This window comes from Mustela erminea, chromosome 17, assembly GCF_009829155.1.
Source record: "Mustela erminea isolate mMusErm1 chromosome 17, mMusErm1.Pri, whole genome shotgun sequence".
Lineage (NCBI taxonomy): Eukaryota > Metazoa > Chordata > Mammalia > Carnivora > Mustelidae > Mustela > Mustela erminea.
The window spans coordinates 16,725,931-16,740,033 of NC_045630.1; the positions used below are offsets into that span (position 1 = coordinate 16,725,931).

Consider the following 14,103-nt stretch of genomic DNA (forward strand, 5'->3'; position numbering starts at 1 on the left):
TAGCATTAAATTTTTTTAAATCTGAAGACATAAATTATGGCTTTCCTATTAAAAAACATAGTAAGCACACAAGTAAAGAGCTAGTTATGTTATAGTACAGGTTAAGTATGTATAGCAATCAGGAAAAGAAAATGGCCCAGATCTCCTTGATTTATTTTCCCCCTAAGTTGATTATTATTTATTTATATTTCTTATTTCTTCCAGTAGCATTTTTATCACAAATTGAGAATATCCCTCTTTTCCTCCAGTTTCAGTAAATATAATAAATAAAAGAGCAAATCATTCCTATTAAGTATAGCACCACTAGGCCTAACTTTGGGTCTAAGTGTGGAACTTAGATATACAAGGTATTTTGAAAAGTGTGAAATCACCTTGCATACATTTGGTCATCATTTAGAAAACATGCTTTTAAAGGACTTTTTTTTATGACAAAAATTTGAACCAGTTTTTTTGAAATTTATATTAAAAATAAATCATGTCCAGTTAGTACCATATTAGATTACCTTTTTATTTTGAGAGCATTTGTCATTTTATTGCTAGATTTTGTAGAATTGTAAAACTTAGTTGCAGAAATATGTAGTATTCTTCTGGTTAGAAGGAAATAACTTTAAGATTATAAATACCTATTATCTTCTGCTTCAACTATTGTGAAATCTCTTTATAGTTATTTGAAATGAGGTCTGAAAGACTCAGAAAACTCAGACGTTAATATGGTTTGCATTATTGCATTAACAGAATAATACCATTGTGTACATTGTGTGTAAATGAGCAATCCCCCAGTGCATCCTTCTCTATTTAAATAATAAGCTATGATTCATGCATGACCAGTTAGTCTTATTAGCAGAACGATTCCCCATTGAGTAGACATTTATCGATGCATCTGCTGTGTGCTAATAAATGAGGACTTATTGATGGAATAAGTTGGCAGTGATAATATAATAAGGAATAACAGAATAGTAAAATGCACCATCAGAAGCAGTGAAATGACAAAGAAGCACTATGGTTTGTTATATTTGTAATAATAATTGTATACAGGAAAAATGTTTATAGAGCGTCTTAATACTAATTGACCTATTAACTTATTTTAATTCAGATCTTACTGAGAAAACTTAACCTGAGACTTATATCTAGTGAATTAACAAAAATATTTCCACCCTAGTTATATTTCTCTTTTTTAAAAGCCTCATCGTAAAGTAAAAGTGTATTTCCTTCTTTTTTTTTCCTTTAATTTTCAGTGGAAAAGAATATATATCACTTAGCCATAGTGGTAGGCACTTGATGTCATTTATAATCATATTTAAATCTGAATCTATGGAATTTATATGCTATAAATCTCCACCAAAAAGCTAAAGAAATTTTATTAGAAATTCATTTATTTTGATACTTACATGTCAAATTAGTAGCTTATTTGCATTAATTAGGTCATAAATCTCTGCAGATCTATATTTATCCTAATTGGAAATCCAACTGGGAAACATAAGCAATGGCTCACATTTTCTTTAAAAAAAAAAAAAAATTAATTCTAAAAGGCTACTTAACGTATTTTTTTTTTTAAGATTTATTGATTTATTTTAGAGAAAGAGGAAGAGAGTTTGGGGGAAAGGGGCAGAAGGAGAGAGTCCTAAGCAGAATCTACACTGAGCATAGAGCCAAATGTGGAGCTCCATCCTAGGATCCCAAGATCATGACCTGACCCCAAACCAAGAGTCAGATACTAAACCAACTGAGTCACCCAGGCATCTCAAAGCTACTTAAAGTTTTTAAATTAAAGTCCTTTCCTATATAATTTGGAAATTGATTTTTCCAATAATTTCTTTTGTTCTATAGTAAAGTACGCATGTCTCTACTGTGAGAATAGAGAGGTATTCTCATTAAATAGTGCACTTTTCTGGACATTTTAATGTGCTAATTTATTTCATCCTTTAAAAACCATGAGGTTGGTTCTATCAATCAACATTTTATAAATGAGGAAACCCAGTTTCAAAGGAGTTAAATGCATAGCCAGTAAGTAGTGGAGATGGAACTGAGCCTAGGCAGTCTGGTTCTACAATCCGTACTCTTAACCACTGCCATTTAACAGTGAGACCTGATAGTGACCTTACCTAAGGTGTTTAACTTTGATCTAGTGGTTCAAATTAAAGAATATAAAAATCAAAGAGTATGACTATTCACAAACCTCTAAAAGTAGAAATTAAACTTCATTTTTTTAACTATCTGCATTAACTTAGAAAATGATGTTAGCATATATCCTTTGTAATACCTTATTAGGGGCTTTTTGTGTATGTGGGTGAAACACCAGATTTTTTTGAATTGTTGCTAGCTTTCTTAATACTGTTACCCAGTGAATCATTATCATTTTAATCAAAATCACAATGTAGAAGTTGGAAGCCCTTAGCCAGAATTAGAACGGAAAGAGGAGAATTCTCCTTACTCAAAAAAGGGAATTCAGATAAATATAAGAAGAATCTGACTATGTGTAAATGTCAGGAGTTCAGTATGATCTGTTTATTTTCTACCCCCCTCACCTCTACCCTATCTCTGACAGAGCTACTTGCTCTCCCTTCTTTGTATTTCTAGGATATTTTGTGTATCTATCTGTAATAGCACTTATTACACAGTGCTGTCATTATGTCTTTAGGTACCTATTTACCCAACCAGACTTTGGTTCCTTGAGAGTAGAAACTATGTTTTATTTATCTCTGTACTTCCACAATGGCTGACATTTGGTAATAATTAATCTTTGTTAAATGTTGTATGTCTATAATTATATTGATTCCTTCCTTAGTTGTATTATACCAACATTTACTATCCCCTCCTTTTTTCCTTTTTTCATTTTCTCTCTTCTGTAAATTTTCCCCTCCAGTTTCCATTTTCATGGCATTCCCTTTCTTTTGTAATCCCATTTCCCTGTCTCTTAGTGCATTCTCCTCTTCTGCTCTTAAGGAGGTTTTCCTTTATTAGCTAGCTTTTGAGGCTGGATTTGGCAGATTATGAGAGGGATGATAGCCTGTCTCATGTCCACAAGAAATTTGCTCTACGCTATCGTTTTCACAAAAGTCCATGACTAGGGATTGAGTTAGATTTCCTGATCCTTTTGATGTTATATCTTGAATTATCCTCTTGTTCTCTCTCTTTGAATCTTTAAAGTCTGCTCTGCACCCCAGAGTTTCTTAAAATACTATATAAACTGGTACCAGAACCTCTTCATGCCTAGTTAACTACGATCTCAACCACTAAGCCCCCACCTCTTACCCCACCCACCGAAAAACTTTATGGTTGCAAATGATAAAGCTTCTCTCTCTGGGTTATTGTACAACTTATTAAAAGAGCAAGAGAATGATCAAGAAATTGAGGCATGGACTCAAAATATATCAGCTCCAGAAAATATTGCAAAGCCTGTACTATGCCCTGCAGAGATCTGGACTAATTTCCAAAGACCCAGTCCAATACCTTTCATAGATAGTTGGTGTCCAGGATGGATTCATAATATAGCCATTTATCTCCATCAAATAATAAAGAGAATTGTTTACAAAACAAATAGAAAGAACCTGCCTAGTGTGAGGGGAAAGAGCCATTAGTCTCCCATGCTTAATATGTCTACTAAATGAATATAGCTAGATGGTAAGAGAGCTGTAATTTTAATTTCTCAAAACTGCTGCTCTGTGAGAATTCCTTGTATTAGGAGTTCATTTTTACCTGTTTGAGATAGAAAGGGTCTGACAGGTTGAGGGTAAAAGCTGCCTTCATCCCATCTTCACTTTCCTTAGGGCCTCTCAAGGCATTCTGCACAATTGGAGCCTGTTTCTAATGGTTACATTAGTATCTAAGTCTTCCTCTCTCTGCAATGCCAGATTTCCCTTTGCATTGCTAAACAGTCTTCCACAGAATAGGTCAGGATGAGTTTGTTCAAGGTCATCTGTAAAAGGGGGATATGAATAGTATCAGGCTCATAGAATTGCTTTAGTTAATGGATTATGAAAAATACATTATGAGAAAAATACATAGCATGGATTAGTACACAGTAAATTTAATCTGAATTCATTTGACATTGTTTTATAACAGTGGGGATATGATTTGATGATTTTCATGGCATAATTTCAAGATAAATACCATTATTAACAAGGCATTAGTGAATTAAAAGTGACTTTGATTTAGAGAATAGGCAGGCATGCTTCAGGTGATGTACCATTCTTCCTTTCCTCTCCCTTGTAGGCAAAGAAGAGCTTTGTATTCAGTTAGCTAAGCTCTCATTGCAGCTAAGATGGGAGGATATTCCAGAAATTATCATAGCACATGGGTCCCTAGCAAAATTTACCCTATAGCCTAACACTAGACATACTCTCTGTGCTTCCATCTTCTGCCACCCTCTGCTTTCAGCTTCAACTCTTCCCACCCTCTCTGCTTTCTAACTATAGCTATTTCTGCCTTCTCTATCCTACTTTAATTTCCTTTCTTGGTTATCGATTCAACTCATTCCCTTCACTACTAATGCTCAACCTAGCCACTGTTGCCAGGTCCCTCCCTGTGTTAGTGATTGGTTCATTGGTTTCCATTTTATCAGCTAAAGTAATCATGCTGCATGGTCAGACAAAAATTAGAGAAATTGAATATGAATTTTCTTGTTTCTGTGTTTTTAAATTTTTTTTCATTCCCCCAGTTTCGAGTATTTACAGCCCCCTTCCATAAAGTAGGCTTTGCTGATTTCTGGCTGGCCGATCAGCTGAACAGCCTGTCAGTGATATTGATGGACCTGGAATATATGATCTGCTTCTACAGTTTTGAGCTCAAATGGGATGAAAGTGGGGGCCTGTTGCCAAATAATTCAGAAGGTAGGGTATGAATGTGCGTCCATACCTCTAAACTGCCAACGTAAATCAAGAAATATTGGGAATGAGAAATTTAAGATCATGGTGAAAACTCATCCAATAATATTACAAACTTAATTAAATGTATTTGGCACTTTTTTAGCAATCTCTTTATCTGATACAATTTGGCTCTTTAATTATGTTATGATTTTAGCCATCCATTTGCCAAGAGATTTGCAACTTACACTTAAAAGAATTTAAAACCAGAAAAAAAAAAAAATTCTAGTACATTGGTAGTTATATCATGAATGCTTTAATGCCAACAGTTTCCATTACAGTATTGCTGTATTATGCGCAAAAATACTGATTATTTAGAGAAGGATCACATGCTTTGAGAAAGTCATTATGGATTGTTTTTTAATTCTTACTGGGGATCTTGTTTTTTCTTCTGGCTCTTTTCCCCATGCTTGGTATATTATTAAGGAATTTTGCCTTAATGTCAAAGACCAAATTTAGACACATTATGTAACATCTAATAAAAGTTAATAAAACCAGTGGCAACACGTTTTCATTGATTGCCAGCAGACCATAACTCTGTTGCAGCTTGATCACACTATAATGCATCCTCAGAATTTGAAGAAAATTTGGTTTACCAACTCCATTCTTCTCATTTAAAAATATAAACTCTGCTCTTCATTAAAAAAGGGTGGAGTAGAGTGTGTATAACCCATTGCCATAAATTATGGCACTTTGGAGTTCATGAAATTAACTAGAGTCATCAGGGATATTTGTATGTTTTCCAGATGTATTAAATTATGGAACTAACATTTTTCCTTTAATTAGTGTACTCATCTTCTAATTTTCCTATAGTTTTATCACATTGCAAAGAAAGCGATTCAGAACAGGTAGTCTGAAATATGAGAGGGCAGATTTTCCCTGTCGGTTCACCCTATGGAGTTACCTTCTTTCCTTGGCTTATCTATCACTAAAAAGTTTGAGAACGTAGTTGTTGCAAAAAAGAGATTCTGAAACACAGGATTCTTGCTTTTATGGACTTTTGATAGTGGTTATAATATATAGTGAAATGATCTGAACAGGTTATTCTCTTAAATTACAATTTTTTCTCTTTTGAAATCTTCACAGAACCCGAAATTTGCCACAAATACTCATATGGCGTGCGGGCCATTGTTCAGTGCGTTCCCGCGTGGCTTCGTTTCATCCAGTGCCTGCGCCGGTATCGGGACACAAAGAGGGCCTTCCCTCACTTGGTCAATGCTGGGAAGTACTCCACAACTTTCTTCACGGTCACGTTTGCAGCCCTGTACAGCACTCACAAAGGTATTCTGTGACTGCGAAGAGATCTTTTAAAACCCGAAGATTTTTCACTACTTATATCTGTTTCTTACTTTGGTTGCTCTTCCATTTGTCGTGCTCTTTTTTCCATTGAAGTTGGAATCCCCTCACTTATACTACTTTGTTCTTGAACACAATTTTAGTCTCATTCCAGGACTTACTAACATGTACCGCCAAAAAGAGTCAAAGTCATCCAGAAGAGGAAGGATTTGTGATAATGTGTAAAATCCTGATTATGTTTAATGTGCTCTATCTTAGACACCTTGGGCTTTCATTTGGTTTTTTAGACCCTTGTTCATTAATGAGGTTGGGAAATGCTAGGTGAAAAAGATTCCCTCTGGCAATCATGTATATTTTTAATCGCATTCCTTCACCAAGTAGTAAGGATTGTTTCCAGCCCATTTAACTGCAAATTAAGTTCTCTGATCTCTCTAGTTTCTTATCTCCATAGCAACCAGTTATTACTTGAGACTGCTCTTCTGTTGGGAGGAGAAAAAAGCTTTTAGGTTCTGAGCCACATGCAGTCAGTCCTTTTGAATTTTTAACCTTTTTCCAAGAAATGTCAATCAAACCTCTTGCTTGCTTTTACTAAAATGCATTCTGTCTTTGTCTATTTAAATCAGCTATCAGCCCACCCCTTTGAGGCTGCACCCTCATCTGTGGGTGGTAAAGAAGTGTTACTTATTGAAATTATTATAATTATTTTTTAATACTTAAGTAATTTTTTTTCAGTGACTTTTTTGAATTGAAATACTGTATTTTAGGAGCCTTAACTAGTAGCTCCTAGCTACTTAGCTGAAGTATGTCTGATGGTCTTGAAAGCCTGGGGTACTGGTGTTTTCGTGAGGCTTGCAGTTTGGTCTAGTAGAACACTTTTTAGCATACTTCCACTTTTTACAGTAGATTCTGCAGTTACAGTAATATTGATAATGCAGCCAATAATTTTATCATTATGTAGGCATTCTGATGAAACGATATAATTTAACTAAGTGCTTCCATGAGAGAAACACATCCTGAAAGCTCCCATAATTTTAACTCTTGCTAAGGAATGCTATTCTTTAGTCTGGGCAAGCATCATGATTCACAAGGTTGTTACTAGACAATTTATAAGTCAGACAACTGATTTGATACATGGTACCTTCTGCCTTAAGAGCCCTTTAGTTTTCTCCCATGCTGGGTAACAAAGAGGTTTTGGTTGAATATTTTAGGATGTAAGTTATCTTTAACTAAACTGATACTATTCAGGATGAAGCAGAAAATCTTAATTCCTCAAATCTGTGCCAGCTTCACATTTAATAACCTAAAGCTAGAAGCATGGTTTGGATTGTATTGTGATCTTCAGACTTTTTTTTGTGCTCACATATTCCTTCAAAGAATTTTTAAAACGATATTATTATCATTTTTACTTTATTAAACCATTATTTAAACTATATTCTCTGACATTTTTAAATTTACGGCTGAAATTTTTATCTTAAGTTTATTTTTTTTTAAGATTTTATTTATTTATTTGACAGAGAGAGAGATCCAAGTAGGCAGAGGGGCAGGCAGAGGGAAAGGGGGAAGCAGGCTCCCCTCTGAGCAGAGAGCCCAATGTGGGGCTCGATTCCAAGGCCCTGAGATCATGACCTGAGCCAAAGGCAGAGGCTTAACTCACTGAGCCACCCAGGCGCCCCTCATCTTAAGTTTAAATAATTTCCTAAAATGTAGTTTACATTATATTTTAATTATTCAAAAACAATTTTTTAATTTTTTTTAAAGATATATTTATTTGACAGGGGAGGGGGAGGGCAGAAACAGTATGTCTCGAGCGGACTGCACTGAGCACAGAGCTGGACAAGGTTCGATCTTACAACCCTGAGATCATGACCTGAACCAAAACTGAACTGAACACTTAACTGACTGAGCCACCCAGGTGCCCCTTAAATATTCACATTTTATTTTATTTTATTTTTAAAGATTTTATTTGTTTATTTGACACAGAGAGGGAGAGCACAAGCAGGGTGAGAGGCAGGCTGAGGGAGAGGGAGAAACAGGCTCCCTGCTGAGTAGGGAGCCCGTTGTGCGGCTCAATCCCAGAACCCTGGGATCATGACATGATCTGAAGGCTGATACAACTGACTGAGCCACCCAGGTGCCCAAATATTCACATTTTAAAATAAAACGGCTAACCATTTTTATTAAGTGTATCCAGGTAGTCTAAATATAAAAGCATAATACTTACCATGGTTTATTGTTTTAAAAATAAAGCAACTTGGGGCGCCTGGGTGGTTCACTCAGTTTAGCATCTAACTCTTGATTTCAGCTAAGTTCCTGATCCCAGGGTCACAGGATCGAGCCCCAGCATCATGCTCTGCACTCAACACGGAGTCTGCTTGTTCTTCTCCCTCTGATCTTCTTCCTGCTCCCCCCACTCCCACTCTCTGGCTCTCAAATAAATGAATAAATAAAATCTTTTAAAAACATGGAGCAACGCTGACACAAATTTTACATCTCTTTTCCTTGAACTTTATTTTAATGTTATGTATTTTATGTTTTAATGACTTTTGTTTGATATATATATGTAAATTAAAATTAAGTTATTGATTTCCTGTTACTAGAAGATACTGAGAGATTTTTCTTCCTGTGTTGTAGTCATCATTACCCTGATTATTATTTATAGCTGGTCAAAGTAACATTACAAATGTATTATAAATTTTAATAATTATCACATAAACATTTCTTATTGAGAAAAATTTATGTTACTATTTCATTTTTCAGTTTTTATAGAAGTAAACTCTGAGAAGCCTTGTTAAATAGCCATATATGTGAGAATGCAAGTTTTATTGTTGCAGTGTCACTCAATATTTAGATAAATCGTCAGTTATACACAAAAGTTGCGTTGTGGTCCATCATCATTAATTATTTTTATTGTTTTATCAAGTTTTCTTACCGAAAGCAAAAAGTTGAAAATAAACTGAGGAAAGTAAAGAATTAAACATAAACTAAACGGAAAAACGATTTGTTGATTACTAGAATCATTCACTTTCTTTGTTTACAGTGCGTATACCAAGAAGCTTGAGTAGAGTAGGACTATAGGATGTTTAATTTCAGATGTTCCTTGGTTAGCTCAGCATGCTCGAGAAATAATTAGGAAAATTGTTTTTTCTTGTGAGGATTAAATAAGGTATAGTGTACATGGAATCACCTTATAAACTCTAACTTGCTATACAAATGGAATTTATCATTAAATGAAATAGAATTTTCTTTGCTGTCTAGAGCTGGTATAGGTATGACTTCCATAAGGAGAATCTTTTTAGGGGAAGCCCTGATGATCCCTTGGGTGAGGGCGTGGTACTGGACAAGTATCAGTTAGGAATGTGTTTGGCTTTTTGTTCATGTAACACAGATATTTACTCACTAAACTTGATTCATATTTCACAGTCAAATTTTTTAAAAGCAAGCATTTTTTAGAGGGACCATTGGTTATATATCTTAATTGGTTATATATCTATAAAATATTAAAAAAAAAAACCTTTTATTGTAGACACAGTAAATATTTCTGAAACTTTTTTTTCCCCCAAAGAAGCATAAAACAGAGAGGAAAAAATTGGAAAGACAAGTCAGGGACAGTTGAGTGATGGTCAAAAGTAGAATTTGATTTCTGTTGTTTTATTGGATAGTGTTCCAAGAGAAAAGGTATCAGAAAACATACACATTAGAAATAATCCTTGAGCCGGAAAAATAGGTTCTGTATAGTTAATGGGGTAGATATTTTTCTATCGAATTTGTAATCGAATGATGATAAATTTTATGAGGAGAGGAAAGCATAGAAGATGGTGAGGTAACCTTGTTCAGATTCAGGAGTCTGAGTCGTTTCAGAGAACTAACCTACAAGAGTTACCATAGTAACTGCATTATTGGGGGCATTTCTGAGGTTGTTTCAAAGGTTGTCTATGCTGCACGATTTGTAAAACTGGAAGCACAAGGGTTACCTCTGTACCTAGAATCATTTTTTTTAACAGCGAAGGAGGGGCTTAGACCCATTTTAGAGAAACTAATTATAATATTTCTGCTAGCCCTTGCTTGTTATAGTAAGGAGACACATTTTAAAAATTCCGTATATTTTACTTTCCATCATTAATTTTAGACACAAAAGAATTCAGCTAGCAGCCAATCTCCATATCTTAAGAATTCACATGTCATTATAAGCCTAAATTTGAAGCCAACTCCTACGAGTTTTTTTGTTGGAATTAGGATTGGAGGAGACAGGAAAGTGTTTTGAATGTTTTTTGTGTGTCCTTGAGGTTCCTTGGCTTTGTCAAGAAAAAGCCTGTGGGAGGTACAATAATAGAAAAAGCCATTGTGTTATTTCTGACCCGTTGATGGGGGACCCAAAGAGCACTTCATTAGACTTTCTGTTTTTCATTTATAGTTTCCAACATTCTAAAATATTCATAAATTCTCAGTGGATTTTGCTCTTTGTTTTTCTCTAAATCTATAGAAAAAACCTTATTTTAAAAATACTGAATATTTTACTTTAAACTTTTTTATTAGCATTTGCTAACAAACATTTGCTATTAGACTTTAAAAAATACTTGGAAAATCAGAGATATTCTCTGCTCATTTAAAAGCTGAGTTCATTTATGTTTGTTTGCTTGGTTGTTTTCCAGTGCCCCGAGCCCTTCTAGATCCCTTCTTGTTTAACAGTCTGTAGGGGTGTTGTACCCCCTAATGAGGATTCCTCAGCAGTAGTGCAGTGCCTTCAGTGCAAATAGTCATTTCATTGTTTTGAGTGAGTACACATAGTCCCAAAGTGCTTCCTCTCTGGGGAATGGTCAGTATGTACCTCTGTTTCTATGCTGAATAATAAGCTGTTATGCCAGAATTTCCAAATTTTAGACTTGTTATATTATAATAGAAACACTAATTTTTTTCTAATTCTCTAGGGAAACTTTTGTTTCATTAGCTTTTTTTTTAAACATACACACAAAAATTTTTAAAATGACTCATTTGGATAAATGCTTTCACTTTTGGCATATTATTAAAAGTAGCTCAAATCTTTAACCCTTTTGAAATTTGATATATTCTGCTGTAATTTCTTTAGCCTAACTAATCCAGACAAGAAATAGACTTTTTTAAAAAAAAATTCATTATTTGCCAATATTGGTTTAAATTCTGCTGATGGTAAAATCAATCAAATGTGAGATACTGATTATTAATTTCACTTTTATACATATTTCTCAAGAAGCTTTATCTACTTGGCATTATACTAATTTTAAATGGTTTTATAAATATAAACCAACAATCCCATTTGTACTTCATCTTAAATTGCTTTAAAAATACTAATTATAGCTTTGAATAAATTAAATTTCCTTTGAAATCTTGTCATGTTAAAAAAAAACTTTAAAAAAACCACCACATATCCTTATGCCCTGATATCATTTTTGTTGTCTTTTCTGTAGTCATCTTTGTTTTCTCAGTTGCTTATACAACTGATCCATGTAGTTTGGTAGCATTTCTATATAAATCATGTTGCTTTAAAGAATTCATTTACAAAGTGTAAAGTTTAAAAATAATCTGTGTATTGCTTAGAAACTGAGAAAGAGGCTCTGTGATGTTTAAAATAAGTTGAACATTATGAATTCAACTTATGGAACAATTTTATTTAATTGGAAAGGAATTTAAAGACAATTGCTTGCAAACAGAATTTTTAACTTTTATTTCAGTTATATGTAATTTTACATGAGAACATTGGTGGCAAGTGTAAAAATCAATGAAAACTACTGTGTCTAGATATTCTCATCAGAAAAAAAAGAGGCAAATGTATTATTAGATATGAATTCTAGCTTTTATTTGAATAGCAGATTATTTATGAGTCTATTTCCTTCAGTTTTATAGTATAATACAATAATTTTACTAATCAGCTATTACTACATAATAAGTCACCCCAATACTGAGTAACTTAAAACAGCAGTAATTTATTCTCAATTATGCATCTGTGGGTCAGCTGGGAATGGATGGAACTAGGCTAGACTCAGCTGGACAGCTCTGTTTTAGGCCACTGTTCCTGCTGGGCTTTTGGCTCTTCCCTGCAGGTTTGGTTTGGGTCTGTCCTATGTGTTTCAACTTGGGGTCCCAACTAAAGAGGCAGTAGTTACCCCCAAGGAAAACTCCTCACGTGGTACTAGCAGAAACAATTCGTATTACATAAACATTGTAAGCCTCTGCTTGCTTCGTATCTGCTAACCTCCTACTGGCTGAATCAGCAAGTCATATCTTCAGGCCCAAAGGCTCATTCTGCTCATTCTGAAGCCAAAGCAAATTATTAAACACAACATCAATGGGGTAAGACATGAGAGAGGGGTATTGGGAGTGGGGATGGGGAGGTGGTGAATATTTTTAAACTGTAATCAATCCACTACAACATAAATCAATTTTAATTGGAAAAGGATATAAATAGTTCTAAGAGTAATTAAACATGGCTAATAAATAAATGGAAGGTGTTCTACTTCACTGATAGCAAAAGAAATGCAAGGTGAAATATTTAATCAACGAAGTGATGATGCTTATTGCTAGCAAGAATGTAGAGATGAACACTCATTCTGTTCATAGAGTATAAATGGGTAAGCAATTTGGTAATTCTACCAAGTCTTAAAATCATTCATACCTTTTGACCTAGTAACACCCTTTCTGTAACTTTTTCCTGACAAAGTAATAAAGAGACGTGGGTAGAAATGAACTTACATTTACAATATTATATAGTAAACTGAATCTAATAAGTGTCCAGCAATAGGAAAATAATATGGCACATGGAATATTACATTGTGGCTTGTCAAAGGTAATACAAAGCACCTACAAAGAGTAGATGAAGAGGGGCACCTGGGTGGCTCAGTGGGTTAAAGCTTCTGCCTTCAGCTCAGGTCATAGTCCCAGGGTCCTGGGATCAAGCCCCGAATCAGGCTCTCTGCCCAGCAGAGAGCCTGCCTCCCCCTCTCTCTCTGCCTGCCTCTCTGGCTACCTGTGATCTCTGTCAAATAAAATAAATAAAATCTTTAAAAAAAAAAAAAGTAGATGAAGAATAATCATATTATAAGAAGCTAATGTTTATTGAATATTTCTATGGGTCAAACACTCTTTTAAGCACTTAACATGCATTGACTCTTTTTATCTTCACAGCAGCCTTATGAGGTATTAGCATCAGAGGTGAACAGTATTTAAGAGTGCAAACATTTTATTTAGGAACTATTGAGGATAGAAGAAAAGAGATCTCATTAGAGAACTAGGCTCGATTATGAGTATAGGAACAAACAAATGAGGATTTATAACCAAGGAGAAAGGTAGGGGTCAGTGGATGAAAAATTACTAAAAGGAAACATCAGGGGTGAGGGAGGATTCTGGTTAAATTAACTTGATGGGATTCGTGCTAAGGGAAGACCAGAATGATTAGATGAGGGGTGGAGGATAAAGAATCTGATATATTGGATGATCAGATATTGAGGGCAAGGTTTCCTCTCAAAACTGACTAAGATTCTTGCTACAACTGGGTGATATAGGTAGGCTTGACAAGAATAGACACCAAGTTTGGGGCCTAGAGAGCACTAGAGGTAGGTTAAGGAGAGAGTCTTTATCAGAGGTGAGCACTTGATCATCGTTTTACAGAGGAGGGCATTGAAAACAAAGAGGTTAAGTTACTTGCCAAAGTCATACACTTTTAAAGTGGAAGAAGCTAGGTTATGAATCTGAATACAAACAGTGTAGCTCCAAAACCAAGTAGCTGTTAGGTGGCAAAGATAGGATTCATACCCAGGTCTTGTGAGGATTTTTTATTCTACCATACTGCCTTCTAAGTTTATAGAATACTCTGAGCTCTTCCCAAAGATTAAATGTTAAATGTTAAACTCATGGTAGACAAGGGCAGAAAGATCAGATAGAGCAGTGTGCTATTCCTACATGTGCCAAATAAATT

The 14,103-nt window shown here is 34.7% G+C and overlaps 1 protein-coding gene across 2 annotated transcripts in view; it reads left to right on the forward strand.

Annotated features, from left to right (window-relative positions):
- Positions 1–14,103, forward strand: part of XPR1 (xenotropic and polytropic retrovirus receptor 1) — a 239,905-nt gene that overhangs the window by 188,176 nt on the left and 37,626 nt on the right. For both annotated transcript variants that reach the window (XM_032319240.1, XM_032319241.1), the window contains 2 exons: positions 4,658–4,829; positions 5,949–6,143. In XM_032319240.1, coding sequence (XP_032175131.1) covers positions 4,658–4,829; positions 5,949–6,143 — 367 coding nt within the window. The remainder of the gene's footprint in view (positions 1–4,657; positions 4,830–5,948; positions 6,144–14,103) is intronic.